The sequence below is a fragment of the Spea bombifrons genome, chromosome 6 (genome assembly GCF_027358695.1).
Source record: "Spea bombifrons isolate aSpeBom1 chromosome 6, aSpeBom1.2.pri, whole genome shotgun sequence".
Classification (NCBI taxonomy): domain Eukaryota; kingdom Metazoa; phylum Chordata; class Amphibia; order Anura; family Pelobatidae; genus Spea; species Spea bombifrons.
Window position 1 is genome coordinate 22,222,446 of NC_071092.1, and position 16,323 is coordinate 22,238,768.

General features: G+C 37.1%; 1 protein-coding gene across 1 annotated transcript; it reads left to right on the forward strand.

Moving 5' to 3' along the window:
- The first annotated feature begins 928 nt into the window (after nt 1–928).
- WBP2NL (WBP2 N-terminal like) lies at nt 929–13,867 on the forward strand. The gene is made up of 9 exons (XM_053469095.1): nt 929–1,069; nt 4,143–4,254; nt 4,927–5,035; nt 5,957–6,092; nt 6,999–7,091; nt 9,393–9,599; nt 10,702–10,827; nt 11,544–11,620; nt 12,904–13,867. The coding sequence occupies exons 2-9, from the start codon at nt 4,196–4,198 to the stop codon at nt 12,949–12,951; spliced, it is 855 nt and encodes a 284-aa protein (XP_053325070.1). The 5' UTR covers nt 929–1,069; nt 4,143–4,195; the 3' UTR covers nt 12,952–13,867.
- Nucleotides 13,868–16,323: the final 2,456 nt, after the last annotated feature.

Consider the following 16,323-nt stretch of genomic DNA (forward strand, 5'->3'; position numbering starts at 1 on the left):
TGTAATTTTCTTTTTTCTTATTCATTGTACCCACACAAATTATACAATTATTTTATATACAAGAATATATATATATATATATATATATATATATATATACATATATACAAGAAAAGCTTTCTTTAGATACCATTATTTTGATCATATCCTCTAATTTACTATTTAATTTAAAAAAGGACTTTTTCTGACTTTTCTTTGAAAAATCTGTCACAGTCGGCCGTGAGCCAGGGAACCGGTAAGTTCCTATTAGCAGGAAACAAACACACACTAAAAATCCGGGCGAAGTACAAAAAGAGCTTCCAAAGGAGTGAGGAGTATCAGTATGGGCAAGTTCATCTTTCGAGACATTGGCCAGTGGGTCAGGAGACAGGTCCCAGTGCCCACAAAACATGATCTCAGATTTACAGTTGACTTTTGTGTCTAAAGCTTTGCTGAGGTCCTTGCAGACTTGGACGAGTGCACTCAAGATGCAGAGGATGGTCACATTGCCCATGCAGAGTAAGGTCTTTATCTTTGCCTTACTTCCTATGGTGATCTTTTGTCTGAAGTTTTCCAAAAGGGATTTGCTTCAATGTAGCTGTATTTCAGTAAAACTAGCATTTCATTTAGATCCACTGCATATTAACTCTTGGCTGTTGGCCAGAGCTAGATTTCCCACCAGAAAGACTAGCATTCTCCTTAAGCACTTTTTAAGGTCTTTGCTGCTTGGTTTTCTATTTGATTGGTTAGGTTGACAACACGGCACAGATTTTATAAAGATGTCATGTAAATTCGGTATCGATAACAGTTTTCACACAAATAGACATAACCCTTTTTTGCTTTAGCCTTCTTGCATGTATAAAAGTTAGTCACTTTTAATTTAAAACCTTACATGTGGACAATTTGCAGCTTCCACTAGGTGGTGCTCCTTATTTTACAGCTGTTGACATCAAGAGAACTTAGTGTTAGCATAGAGTTAATGGTTTAGCATCAGGGAGAGTCCTGGGATTTGTAGTTACTTTGTGTTGTGTAATCTACAGGACATGGATGTTGAGAAGTGACTAAATTCTGCTTCTGACATTCCGTAAAAGTAAGTATTGCTAATATGAATAGCTAAAATGAACCAGTTATTGCTTTAGAGAATATTGGGAGCAATTTTCCTTTTTTCTTCCTGCTTCTCATTGAAATCACAGGACTGAAAGAATTGTTGTACAGGAGCTAAACTATAATCTCATCTTCACATAAATGCTTGCTATTACTTTGGGTTGGTGATTTAAAAAATGCTTTACTGTTGCTTGATATCTTCAGTCCATAAACAATTCAATCGGCATCTGTTTAGAGCAGTAAGGAATGGAAAGTACATAGGTTATTATGTATACCAATATGTACTATCTTTTTTTCCTAAAAGGTTTCCGCTAATAATCGTATAAAAACAACACACCCAATATATTGTTGCCATCCAAATTCAACACAATTAGTACCATTAACACCTGTTTTACTAACGTGTGTGATTAATAATAATATAGAGATAGGATGTCCAAGTTATATAAGAAAGAGAACCGTGATAAGGCTGTGATTGACAGCTGCCAGTCTCCAGTTTTAATAAACAAGCCAAAGAATTGTGTCACAGTAGATCAGGAAGGCGGGTATCACATGTCACTGAATGTAGGTCAGTGTAATCTCTCTGCCGCTCATCTAGCAATTTCCTCTAGGGATTTTTTTTTCATGTTTAACATCATTAGCAATATGCCCGAACTCAAAGAGCCTGCACTACTTTTAAAGTCTTTACAGACACAACGTATGTATTGTATTTGCTCGATTATAAGACGACCCCCAAAATCTGAATATTAATTTAGGAAAAAAAAGAAAAAACCTGAATATAAGACGATCCTATAGGAAAAAAGTTTTACCAGTAAATGTTATTTCATGTAAACTATGTAGACTAGTTTTTCTAATAAAAGCTATGATTGAGAAAAATATATTTTTTTTATTTCCTTTAATTTTCCAACCTGCCCCCCAGTTATGCACATCTGCCCCCAGGCTTGCCACTCTGCCCAGAATTGCCTTATACCCCCTATATGCCACTGTGCCCCATGATATGCCTTTTAACCTTCTAAATGCCACTGTGCCCCCATGATATACCTTTTAACCCTCTATATGCCACTGTGCCCCATGATATCCTCGGTGTGTTGTCCGGGCAGCGGTTGACATCTATGCGATTCGCGTAGGCAACTTCTGCTGCAGCCGGAAGGAGGTGCGGTTAGCAGCGGGAGTTGTCTGCGTCCATCGCACAGACATGCACGGGGAATTCTGATCTCCGACAGCCGGGGAAGGTCTGCGCGATGGATGCACACAACCCCCGCTGCTAACCGCACCTCCTTCCAGCTGCAGCGGAAGTTGTCTACGCGAATCTCCCAGTGTGGGAGATATGTATATGTGTTTGCATATATGTATGTATGGATGTGAGCATGAATGTTTAATCGTGTGTGTGAGCATGGATGTACAATTGTGTGAGCATGGATGTGTAAGTGGGGTGAGATGGAGTGTGTGTTAAATAAGCTTAGAACTTAAACTGTGTTGCTGTAATGCTTCAATGCTGAGACATTCGGCAACACCAAAAACTGCAGCCGGGGCCCCATGTGGCACTTCCTCAGAGCGCCGATGCCCTGATTTAAAAAGAGCTATGGAGGGGATCAACGATCACCTCCTAAGCTTAAATGGTGTCGCTGAAATGCCTCAATAGTTAGCCATTCAGCGAAACCAAAAATCCACCCCAGGGCGCACTGTGACCGATCTGGACAGCGGTCACAAGCGCCACTGCAAGAGATTTTGCCTCTTGAAAGCTGGCGGTATCCTTTTAAAAAATAAACAAGTTTCCAAGGGGATCTCTCCAGACCCTGCTGAGAACTCTGAATACAATTACTGCATTCAACCGTGCAAGTCAATGGAGCCCAGCTTTCTAATCACAATGTGATTAGTAAAAAAAATTAAAAAATTGAAAAATAAAATAGATAAATAATAAACAAAAATGTAGTAACATTTAAAATTATGCAGTGATGTCACCCTCAGGGGAACCATCCAGTTCCAACAAAATGTAAAAAAAAGTAACAAAAAACAAACAAACAAGAAAAGCTTTATTTTTATGAGCAAGTGCTAATATTAATGCTGTATCTTCCCAAAAATACTAGCATTTGAAATACCCATGGGGTGTCTTTGTTTAAAAGAAAATGTATGGTTTGATGGGGTAAATTAATTTGGCTGGGTCCAAAGATGCACCAAATAGGACATGGGCACAGCCTGACGAGATGTCAAAATGAAAAAAAAATTACACCACCCAAATCTGGCCTTTTAGCCCCTAAACAACCCAACAAATCTATGCATGGGTGGTATTACTGTACACACAAAAAAACCCACACAAAATAAATTACTACCCCAAACTTAGTGGTAGAATTAGTGCAAGGAAAGCGTTAAAATACCACTATTTGAAATACCCTGAGGTGTCTAGTTTTCAAAAATATATGGTTTGATGGGGTAAATTGAATTGTTCGTCATCAAAGATGCCCCTAATAGGACATAGGGACAATATTACCAGATTTGGGGGGAAAATGGTTATAAAATAGAAAAACGCTACATGTACTTATCACCCTATAACTTGCAAACAAAAGCTAACAAAACATTAGGTATTTCTAGACAAATAGTACAATCTATTTAGCAGTTTTCATTAGCATTTATAGATGAGTAAAAGATTTTTCAAATAAAAGTGAGAAAAACTTTCAATTTTTACCATATTTTATTATATATATATATTTTTAAAGTAAATTATGATACCATCAAAATAGTGGTATCTAAAGAAAATTCTTCTTTTATGAAAAAAAAAATCCAATATATAACTTATGTGGGTACAGTAACGAGAGAAGAAAATCACAGCTAAAAACACCAAAAACGTTTAAAAAAAAAAAAAATAGCCTGGTCCTTAAGGGGTTAACAAAAGATGGCCTTTATGAGGGAAAATCTTGTGTTATATCTGGTATGGTAGTTGTTTTGTGGACGTATGTCATCTCAGTCATCTGACCCATGACTCAGAAAGCACTGTACCCTGTGGAATGACGTCTTGTGTACACAGTTCCGCCCTCTTTTTAACTTCCTGAATTCTGTCTCTCCAGCTCGATTTCTCCAGGCAGCAGAGTCGGGGGTCGGTCCTGTGGTTTGGAGCAGGATGGCGTTAAACCGGAACCACTCTCAGAATGGTGGCATCATTATAAACAACGGCGAGAGGTCGGTGCCCCACTATCAACGTCTTCTTTCTCTTTACGCTTCACGCATTGACGGCTGTTTTTCTTATATTCCGCGAAATGATATATTGATTTCTCGAATTAAAATGCCGTTATTGATCTTCACCTGGCATTAGTGTTTCATATGTCACTGTTCTTCGTATTGCACTAGAGAACATATTGTTTAGTAATCAGTAATATTGTTTTAAAACAACCTAGTATGGAATTTCGCGTCACACAGCATAGTTTCCCGTTGTTGCTTTTTGTACTCCACGCTGACATCGCACTGAGTGCAGTCATTTGGTAGGCCGTCCCTCAGTGGAAAGAGGTTGGGAATAAACGAGATCGCGGTGTTCCAAACACTAGAGACACCTCGACAAATAGATAATAGTTCCAACTGCGTATGGAGTGGGCACATAAAAGTGGTTTTAGCAAAGGGAAATAAAACATTAACTGGGATGAATATACGTTTCATTACTAAAACGGGCCCTGAAATGGAGAAAAGGATTCATCCGTAAATGTGTTTTGTCTCATGTAGTTAGAGCCTTGCGGACGGATTGTGAAAGTCTCCTCATTATGGATGACAGGGTGCTCGGTGGAAAACTAGGTCTAGGTCTCAGTTGGATAGCTCCTTGGTTGATTACATTGACCTGATTGTTTTTTCTCTCTCTTTCAGTATAATCAAGGAGTGTAAAGATGTGGAGCTTACCTTCAGTGAAATGGCACACAAGTCAGATCCCTTTAAAGGCACCAAAAAGGGGTCATTATATCTCACAGCATACAGGGTAAGTTGCAAGCTTGGGGGAGGGAAATAGGAAGATGCATATGAAGAGGTTCTGCAAAATCGGAAACAAAATAATTATTTCAAGGGCCACTTGGCTATCATATGTATTAAAGTAAGCATGATGACTGGCACCCCTTTAATTAGCACTAAAAACCATAAATCTGGAGAAGTTGTATTTTGTGTGTATAAAGTGGGTTTTTAACGAATGTATATTGTAAATACTATTAAATGGGTTATTTCACAGTATGGGACAGTAACATGTAGAATTTTGCAAAGTGATTTTCTCCCCTTTTTATAAAAAAACGAGGAAGTCCAAAGTGTTTTCTGTACAGTTCTTGTCCCGTTACTCGGTACACAAAAAGAATACTTCTAACGTGGTTTTGCTCATTAGATGAATATTTTGTATGCTTTTGTGCTGTTATATCTTAAGACAAGAAGTATTTTTGGTGAGAAATCAGTGGGTAAACTACCAGTAGTGTGTATATTTACCACTGATGCCTTTCATTAAGTTGACTTGAGATACCTTAAGAGCTTTGTATTCTGTGGTGGTAAGTAAGCTACTAAATTCTGCCTAAATCACAATATCTGCTTATTTTTATTATATGCTTAATCAGGAATCCTAATGCAAAAAAATCTATTGCGTATTATTGCTCCACCACAGCTATAACTCCCTATGATGAAATTTCTGCACATATTACTAAAGGAAGACTAATTCTGCTTACCATCAAATTAAGATGGTAAGGATTCTGTAGGAGCTCCTTTTAGAAAAATGATGGCACACACAGAAACAATTTGGAAATTACATTCTAGAATTTGTTCACACTTACCTTATGTGACTGATAATATCAGTGAAACATTTGTAATACAGTATGTATTTGTTTCAATATCTTATTCTTTTTCTTGTATGTATTTCATCGTACAGGTGATATTTTTGAGCAAGGGTAAAGATCCTATGCTGTCATTCATGATGCCGTTCTATCTGGTGAAGGGATGCTCCATAGAACAGCCAGTCTTCTCAGCAAACTACATTAAGGGGACAATCTCTGCAGAGCCTGGCGGTATGTGTATGTTTCCAGTGAGAATAAATATTGGTTTTCAACCAGTGGTTATTGTAGAGATACCAACAGTCATTTTAACTCTTATTTCTATGAGTATCTTTTAGTAATAATGAGCTGTTGAACAGATGTTTGGCACTAGTGCAAATGTAGAACCTGACCATAACAACTAGCCAAAAGTGACAAATCATGGATTAAAAAAATAACTAGTTACTTTTTACCAACTCGGTTACATTTGTAAGATTGGTCAGTATTTAAATTTACTGATTCTGCAACTGCTACGAAAAAAATATCTGCCAAGGTAGACGTTATGAGTGGAGCCATAGACTTCAGCTGTCTTGTACACAAACTAAACTTCCACCAAAAGTGTACTCTTTTTATATTTTTTTCACACCTGCTAAGATGAACGGGGTAACATTTTGGGGCCAAAGCCATGGCATAGGTACATAGATTTCCACGAAATCTCCCAAACCAGGCTCAAAACAAAGTACAAATTGTTATGTGATGCACTACTTGTTATGCCCTGTACTCGTTGTGCAGTGCTACAAAATATAATTGCACTATAAAAATAGATATTAATAGTAATACCTTCAGATCAGTCATCATGTTTTCCTTAATCCTTTGTATTCAGTCTAACTCCTTTATCAATGCTGGTATTATGAGGACATGTTTAAAGAGACACATGTTTGTAAAATATATGTATATTAAATATATGAAATGTCCAATACATTACAAAATTGTATTTATTTACTATATTTCTGTAATGAATTGGACAGTAGCTACGTTGCCCAAAAATGAAAACAGGATATGTTATTTAACTTCTTATATTTTGAAGTAATATTTCAAAAGGGAAAACATGGTGTTGATGTCAGTGTTTAGTTCTGATGACTGTTACTTTGTTGTGCACAGGTGGTTGGGAAGGTCGGGCTTCATTCAAACTTACATTTAACAGCGGAGGAGCCATTGAGTTTGGACAACTTATGTTTAAGATGGCAACAAATGGTATGTTTAAATGTGGCAATTCTCTAAACAAAATGGTCTTGTCTCATACACCAAAATCAGAGGGTATTTAATGTTAACGAGAATGTTGAACGCTTCCATTCCAGCCAGTGATACGAAAGTTTATTAACTTAAACATTATTTTCAATGAGAGTTGCTGTTTTAACTTACTAACTCACAGAGTTGGAAGGGCCAACCCCACGTTGCCTAAGTCTGCTAGGTGATGGAACCATATGTGATGTATGTTCAGCTTAGCTCTTCTTTCAGGAGACAATTGCCACGCTTGGACCTTCATAATGCATAATTGAGGGGGAACTTGCATCCAAAAATGCATTTCTCCTTCAGCCATTCTGTTCTTTACTACAAGATGGTATAAGAAGTCAGGGTGTTTGTCTAATAGGTTGCTCCAATATAATACAGCCAAAATAGATGCAAATGGCTAATATCAAGCTGTCTAAAATATGCAAACACTAGAACTGTTTTCCAAAAAAAGAAATGTAAAAAACTTTTGAAAACATTTTAATATGATACAAGTGATAACAAAAAACAAATGGTGGGAGTTCCCCTTTAAGCCAATGAATTGAAGCTATAACTCCCACTTTAGTGAATTAACTCCAGAATGATAAACAAACTCGTTTAAAACACACTGTATTTAAAACATCATTATTATTATGCCTACTGTGCTTAAGGATTAATTAAAACAGAAAAGAATTTTGTGCCTGCCCTTGACAAATGAGACAGGTAATATTTACACTGTAGTGCATCCAAATAACTCGCAATGCAAATAATAATGGGCTGTACCCAGTCTGATACAGTTCTCAAAAGTTTGCGTACCCTGGCAGAAATTGTGAAATGTTAGCATTGATTTTGAAAACATGACTAATCATGCAAAAAACTGTCTTTTATTTAAGGCTAGTGATCATATGAAATCATTTATTATCCTATAGTTGTTTGGCTCCATCATAATAACCGATGGCACCCAAATGGCCCTGATCAAACTTTACATACCCCTGAATGTTTGGCCTTGTTACAGACACATAAGGTGACACACACAGGTTAAAATAGTAATTAAAAGTTAATTCCCCACACAAGTGGCCTTTTAAATTGCAATTCGTGTCTGTGTATAAATAGTCAATGAGTTTGTTAGCTCTCACGTGGATACACTGAGCAAGCTAGATACTGAGCCATGGGGAGCATAAAAGAACTGCCAAAAGACCTGCATAACAAGGCAAGATAACTTTATAAAGATGTAAAAGGATATAAAAAAGATATCCAAAGCCTTGATAATGCCAGTCAGAAGTGGAAATTTTGGGGATCTCTTGATATCAAGGCAAGGTGAGGTAGACCAAGAAAAATTTCAGCCACAACTGCCAGAAGAATTGTTCGGGATACAAAGGAAAAGCCTACCGGTAACCACAGGCTGCTCTGGAACAAGATGGTGCGATTGTTTCAAGGAGCACAATACGACGATACTTGAACAGAAATGAGCTGCATGGTCGAGTTGCCAGAAAGAAGCCTTTACTGCACCGATGCCACAAAAAAGCCTGGTTACAATATGTCCAACAACACCTTGACATGCCTCACAGCTTCTGACACGCTGTAATTTGGAGTGATGAGCCCAAAATAGAGTTTTATGGTCACAGCCAAAGGTGCTTTGTTTGGAGAGGGGTCAACAAGGCTTATAGCAAAAAGAATACCATCCCTACTTCAAAGTGTGGTGGTGGCTCCCTGATGTTTTGGGAGTATGTGAGCTCTAAAGGCACAGGGAATCTTTTGAAAATTGATGGCAAGATGAATGCAGCATGTTATCAGAATATACTATCAGACAATTTGCATTCTTCCGCGTGAAAGCTGCGCATGGGACGCTGTTGTACTTTCCGGCACGGCAATGACCCTAAGCACAAGGCCAAGTTGGCCCTCCAGTGGTTACAGCAGAAAAGGGTGAAGGTTCTGGAGTGGCCCTCAGTCTCCTGACCTTAATATCAGCAAGCCGCTCTGGGGAGATCTCATACGTGTGGTTCATGCAAGACGACCAAAGGCTTTGCATGGCCTGGAGGCATTTTGCCATGACCAATAGGCAGCTATACAACTTGCAAGAATTTGGGGTCTCATAAACAACTATTACAAAAGCTGTCATTGATGCTAAAGGGGGCAATACACAGTATTAAGAACTAAGGGTATGCTAAGGGGTTGCTATTTCTGTATTGTAGCTCAGGGATGCTGTGGTACTAAATTATTTTAGTATGTTTGTGCTCTCCATAAGTTTGTCAGTGGATTAATATTTTATATTATGCTGTTATTTAGCATCCAGTGGCCCACGAAATCCTAACCCAGGATATGGATACACACCAGCTCCTGTTCCAGGGGCTTATGGACCTGGTGGCTTCCCACCTACTCCTGCAGGATATTCTCCAGCACCACCAGCTGGTCCATACCCATATGGCCCTCCTGTTATGAATGGATATGGACCAGCCTCTCAGCCGATGGCATACCCTTATGCCCCACCTCCAGGTATTTAGAATGCAATTATAATCAGATTCAGTATTTTTTCACAAAAAAACAAAAACCCAACATTTAATCTAGTGACTCTTACGGCATTGTAATTTTATTTAAAGTGCCATGAAACTTTTTCTTTAAATCTTCAGCAACATTTTAATGTCCCTTTCTTATAGTATGTATGGGTGTTTAAACATTTAATGAGGATTGGGAAAAAGAAGTTTAATGGCTTTTCTTTTTATTTTTTATTTTTTTTAACCTGTTCTGACAACATATCTGCCCCTACAAACAACTTTTACATGATTGATGAAATCCTAACAAGTAATAGGAAGTTGTAACACAGTGTTTATTTTCTTATTGTTCTAGTTGACTGCAACGATACCTGGCATTAGAGATTTTTTACATCCTTGCAGTGCCTTTAACCAAGTGTAGTTACACTGAACTCTCAGCTTGAAGCCAGTGATATTGGGGTCTGGTGACATGAGAGTATCTAAGCTGTCAGCATACAGTGTGATTTCCACCATCAATAAAGATAAAATGAATCTTGACATCTTTTTTTCAGACATAATAGTACTTCCATAAGGTCTTCAAGGATTTAAAACCTGTGATGCCTTAGCAAGATGTCAACCCCCAATGCTCGTCATGGTTGCTTAAATTGGTTGATAAACCATTAGAACCTGGTAATTCTTTGGAAATAACTCAAGAACTATTACCTGTAAAATACACAGGTGCTGAGTGAATTGAATGCAGGAGGTAGTTGCCACTACTGCAACCCATCCTAGTACAACTTAAGAACTCAATCCCCAATAAAGTGAGACTCGGCTCAACTACTGTGATAACTCCGCTAATAGCCAAAAACAACCAGTGTAGCCACATTCCGTCTGAATTTATAAAGTTACATTTGTTTAGCAAAGTTTCATTGTTGCCTCTAAACATCATTGTTTAACACATAATGAGTGATTTCAAATGGTATCTTTTTAGTGTTACCTTTTTTTGATAGTATTACTGGTACATGACTGGGGGACCTACATCAGACAATAAAAAAAAGAAAGCCAAGAGGTATATTATTACCTGCTATGAGTAACCCTAGTTATCCACCCATTCCAATCTGATACAGGACCTGGCATGTACCCTCCTCCACCTGAAATGAACCCGATGTACATGGCCCCTCCACCTCCCTATCCAGGACCACCATACAATGGAGCTCCAGCACCTACTGCACCCTCTGGATGGATGGAACCTGGTGAGTCGACTTTCCAGAGTTTTACTTTGCTTACATTCCTGTGTCATGTATTTAGATAACACAGTAGATGTGTTTTTGTGCTTATTTTTTTCAGCGCATATATAAACAGAACATAAAAGCTATCATTGTGTAGACTAAAAAGGCATTTTGCATAATAAAAAAAAAAAATTGATTAAATAAAATCAATTTTCAATTGATGTCACAGACGTGGGTTTTCCGCAATATGCATGGGACTCATGTTAGTTGGTGGGATTGTATTGTATAAGGAATATCCAGTACTGCTGCAAACACCGATTTTAAAAGCAATTTTTTTGTGTATATATATATATATATATAAGGCAGATGACTTGCAACAACATCTTTATGAAACCCGAGAAACTAGATTCTGAAACATACATGGTTAAGGCAGGACTTTGGTCTGCCACAACACTGCCATTAATCTCTCCACAGTGGCTCTCTGTTTTATTTATATACTTTAATCCTGGTGTTAGGATGTGGCAAACAAGATCCTTGCAGCAAGTGATTTAGCAATAATAATAATGCATTATGCATCTCCGTTATTATTATTATACTTTATTTATAAAGCGCTGACAGATTCCGCAGCGCTGTACAAAGAAAATTATACAGATAACGACAAGTTATCATTACAAGTGTAATGCAATAGCACAATAGCTATAGATATTTTCTGATACTAGCTTTTTTTTTTTTCTCTTAAGGAGGAAGCAAAGCTGCAGAAGCTGCATCCAGTGCGTATTATAACCCGGCTAATCCTCACAATGTCTACGTGCCTATGGTTAGTAACAGAATGTTTTTCGTTCCCCTCGTTTCAGAGTGACTAGTTTGCATATCAGTATTCAGAAATACAGCCAGTGATAAACAACGAAAACATAATCTCATTGACTATAAAACCTCATTTCCAAGAGAGATGAAACATTTCAACTTGCTGCCTTTACTATGCATTATATGGGTCAACCATAGTGAGTTTCTGCTACAAACCAAAGGCTCAGTTATCCCTGCATACTGGAATAATTAAACCTCAACTCTTTTAAAGATAACCTATAATTATATCACATCAGCAGGAAGCTGCTGTATTAAAATGTTTACACTGACAGAAACACTTTGTTAATTATACTTTATGAAGGGTGAGTTTGTTCTCTGGTGAGGCTAACGTGACCCTCCTTAATGCACAGTTAAATTGGTGAGATGGTTACATGTTTCTTCTCATAACTCATTGTTTGGTGAATAAACCCTATTCACATAACATGAATGAAAGCCGGAGAAAGGGGTACAGAAATGCAAAGCATGGAACACATTAAGTGTAGAGACACACAAGCATATACAGAGACCCAAATCATTGGCAAATGGTTTACATGTCAGATTTCTGCTGTTACTAACGTTTTTTGTTTTTTTGTTCTACTTCCACAACAAATCCTGATATCAAAAAGTGTGATCTCAGACAAGATTAGTTCCCCTGCTAGCTCAAAACTTGTTTCATTCACAAAATTAACAGACATGATATGGTAATCTGTAATATATAATTGCTTATTCCTTCACATCCAGAGCCATATAGAGCGGATTTGGACCATTTGTAATCGGATCATTTCTAATTGAATACATCTCATACATATACAATTAATGAGGACTTGTGTAAAAAAGCTTTCACTTTGGAGTACTGATGCTCATATTGTAGCAGGGTTCAAGATTAATTTTAAGTGAGAAGCAGGTTGAAACACTCTTTGTTCTCTGCATGATAGGGATAACAAATCAAATATAGCTTTTTTTTCAAGTGGATGCAATTTAACCTTATTCCATGAGTTTAAAATCCTGTTAAATTACTTCAAACTAGGATTACTGGATTAGCTGTCTAGTTGATGGATGCTACTAAACATAGTACTATTTTTAGTTTTTTTTAATACATCCTAAGAAAATCACTGCTGGCTATAGTTTTTTATGGTGAAAACCCTGGCCATTTGCCACAATATACAGACTTACCAATGTAATATAGATATGTGTAAGCATGCATTCATGCTCTATTTGTATAAAGGTATTCTAAATTATGTGTTTTTTATTTTGTAGGAACGCCCGCCACCATATGCTCCTACTGATGACAAAAAGACAAATTAAGACTATTAAGAATCCAGCATCTCTTTAGTAACGCATATTTGATGTGGTTCTGTGTGCTTTGTACTCTGCAACATATAAAATCATTTTATAATTGTTTTTTAACCGTTATTTATCCAGACCTGAGATGTGTATATTTGAGTCTCAAGAAATATTTTCTCTGCACCTATTTAATACATTATGGTAATATAATATAAATTGCTTTCTGTGCGTTTCTACCTATATCTCTACAATTCTTGTAAAAATATCAAATAAGTATTTTGCACAATAGTAACGATTAACCACATGGTGTGGTGTCTGTGGCACCAGTCAGTTTACTTTTATGCTTACACATAGTGTTTATGGTGTTTGTTTCTCACCGCTAATTACTTTTCATCCTGACATTCTCCCCATTACAAAAAATAGAGATGGGCAATAGTCTTGGTTTCAGTAACTTAGTCTTTATCATATTTTTCTTACAAAAAAAAACTAAAAAGAAAGATACATGTGAGGAATATTGCATCTTGAAGAATGTGTCATGCTTTGACTAAAAGATATTGAAAGCATGCATATATAAGCTTTTAAAAGCAATAAATTCAACATACCTGTAGTAACTATAACTGCCTACTATTTACAAACTCATCATAAATTAACATTAAAACACAGTAGTATTCTAATACTGATATATGTAATTATTTTCTCTGTACATTGTCCCCTAGTAACTTTATAATTCTGCACAACTTTGAATACTTGTACATTTTGAAATGTATAATTTGGCTGTGGCACCCTCCTGTCTCTGCTGGTGTTACTTGTTAAATCCAGTGAAATGTTGGGTGGGTGGTACATCAAATTTTTTCCCCCCAAGAGCTAATTTAAAACTGTGACTCTTAGACTTTCTTATAACGTAATCCATATATAAATAAAAGTATTATTGAAGAAATATATCTGTGCGAATGCTGCTACAACACGTGGACAAAACCAAACATGTGCTAACCAGTTATTTGCCTGTTTTTACAGATTCACTGTAAAAATCTTTATAATTTTTACTTTTTTCCCTTGTTATAAGACATGTTCACTTTAATCATCCCAAGGCATGTGCCATTGGAAAACTGGCAAATGTCTCCCTTTTAGCTTTTCTCTCTTTTTTTTTTGTTAGACTTTAATAAACATTTGTATATGGATAAAACAGAACAAATTCTGGGGATGCAGCTTTAAAAATACTCTGTAAAGAGAATAAAAACCACAAATGGTGCAATAACGTTTAAAAGGTTTAAAACAGCCCCCACTAGTTGTGCCACACTCACAAGATTGTAGTAGGAACTGCGCCTTAAAGATAGCCTGTATCTTAGGAATCCTGAAGATTTACTGGAACTTTTTAAAACCACCTCAAAGTTTTAAAAACCGGTCATCTGCTGGATACAAACGGATGATAGGCAGGCAGGGTATCTTCCAAAAGTTCTTTATTTAAAATAGCCCATTAAAAATGCTTAATGTTTTAAGAAACTAAGTCCAACGCGTTTCGTCATATGTTGACTTCATCAGGTATTATAACTAGTCCCTGATGAAGTCAACATATGACGAAACGCGTTGGACTTAGTTTCTTAAAACATTAAGCATTTTTAATGGGCTATTTTAAATAAAGAACTTTTGGAAGATACCCTGCCTGCCTATCATTCGCTTGTATCCAGCAGTTGATCGGTTTTTAAAACTTTGAGGTGGTTTTAAAAAGTTCCAGTAAATCTTCAGGATTCCTAAGATACAGGCTATCTTTAAGGCGCAGTTCCTACTACAATCTTGTGAGTGTGGCACAACTAGTGGGGGCTGTTTTAAACCTTTTAAACGTTATTGCACCATTTGTGGTTTTTATTCTCTTTACAGAGTATTTTTAAAGCTGCATCCCCAGAATTTGTTCTGTTTTATCCATATACCTGTTATAAGAGGCTTTTTGAAGGAAGAGTCCTTGGGGAAGCTACCACATATGTGTTCCGAGGAATGAATAGAGGGTTAAAAAGCTAAGTACCCTGTTTTTATATTTTTTCATTCTTGTAGAACACAGTTACAACTGTATTGTTTTAATAAACATTTGTTGGAAACTCGCTGCTCTGAATGTTAGCCTCCAGTAATGTGGTAAAATGGCAGAACTGGAACGTATAGTATGTATGTGTGTGTGTATAATATATAATATATATGAAAAAAATCAGTATTGTATATAGTAGTACTTCAGATTTCTTTCTGGCCACTGTAATGACATACTGTGACCTTAGGTGTAGAGGCTGCCCACTTATCTTATTGGGGATGTCGTGTGTGTGTGTGTGTGTATAGATATGTAATATTTTTGAGGCTGATTCTATGTGTGTGTATCTGCCTAGGAGACTATAGGCTTTATCAAGTAAAGAGGGAGTTGGCAGTGACAAGGTCCTTTCACTGTCTTCATGTTATGAAGGGCTAGCCCTAGTGAGCTACTTCTCAAAGAACAACTTGGATGTATAAAATCACCTCACTGATTGAGCTATGCATTATGCAAGGACAGTTTAGCTATTCTTGTAGAGAAATTTCCCAGGAATGGACCACTTACAATGGATGGTAAAATCAGGGAGTTGGTGAGCAATAGAGAAGAAAAGGCCAACTCTAAACTGTACCTACTAGCAATCAATTATAAGATGAAAATATTTGAATATTAATTCAGGAAAAAATAAAAAGCCTAAATATAAGACTACTCTATAGGAAAAAAGTTTTACTAGTAAATATTCACATGTAAACTATTTTTTCATATTTAATAAAAACTATGATTGAGAAAAAATGCATTTCTTGTTTTTATTTCATTTTCCTTGTGTTTGCCAACCTACCTCCCAGTTATGCACATCTGCCCCCTGGCTTGCCACTGTGCCTGTTAAATGTTTTTAGGTATTAAAATACCCTATATGATCATAAGTATGTGGACACCCTTCTTAATTATTGAGTTTAGGTGTTACAGACAAACCCATTGCTAACAGGTATATAAAAAATGAGTAGAATCGGTCGTACTGGGGACCCCAGGTGACTAAATGTGGCAATGTCACAAGTCATTTTGGGAAATATCTGTCCCGGTAAGTGCTATTATTGTGAAGTTAAAGTGTCTAAGAGCAACAAAATTTTTTGATCACAGTGAAAGATGTAATTGTAAAACATTATTGTTGGTCTTCAGCTGCAAGCGGGGATTGAAAGACTCCTCCAGCCGCCGGCGCCTAATGAAATTAAAGGGGCTGGCATGCACACACCACGCCGCCCAATGGCCGTGCCTCAGCACTTCTTCTTAAAAGGGGTTAGGACGAATGGCGGAGGCACGGCCGGCCCCTTTACTTTCATGAACGCCAGCCTCCACCTGCTGCCCCCACCAGACACCAGGGAGTCAGAAGC

What these genes read in the sequence shown, in the direction of transcription:
- WBP2NL (XM_053469095.1), top strand. Translation starts at nt 4,196, where the DNA reads ATGGCGTTAAACCGGAACCACTCTCAGAATGGTGGCATCATTATAAAC. An exon ending in ATTATAAACAACGGCGAGAG is followed by an intron (nt 4,255 to 4,926) that starts GTCGGTGCCCCA and finishes TCTCTCTTTCAG; the next exon opens with TATAATCAAGGAGTGTAAAG. An exon ending in CTCTGGATGGATGGAACCTG is followed by an intron (nt 10,828 to 11,543) that starts GTGAGTCGACTT and finishes TTTTCTCTTAAG; the next exon opens with GAGGAAGCAAAGCTGCAGAA.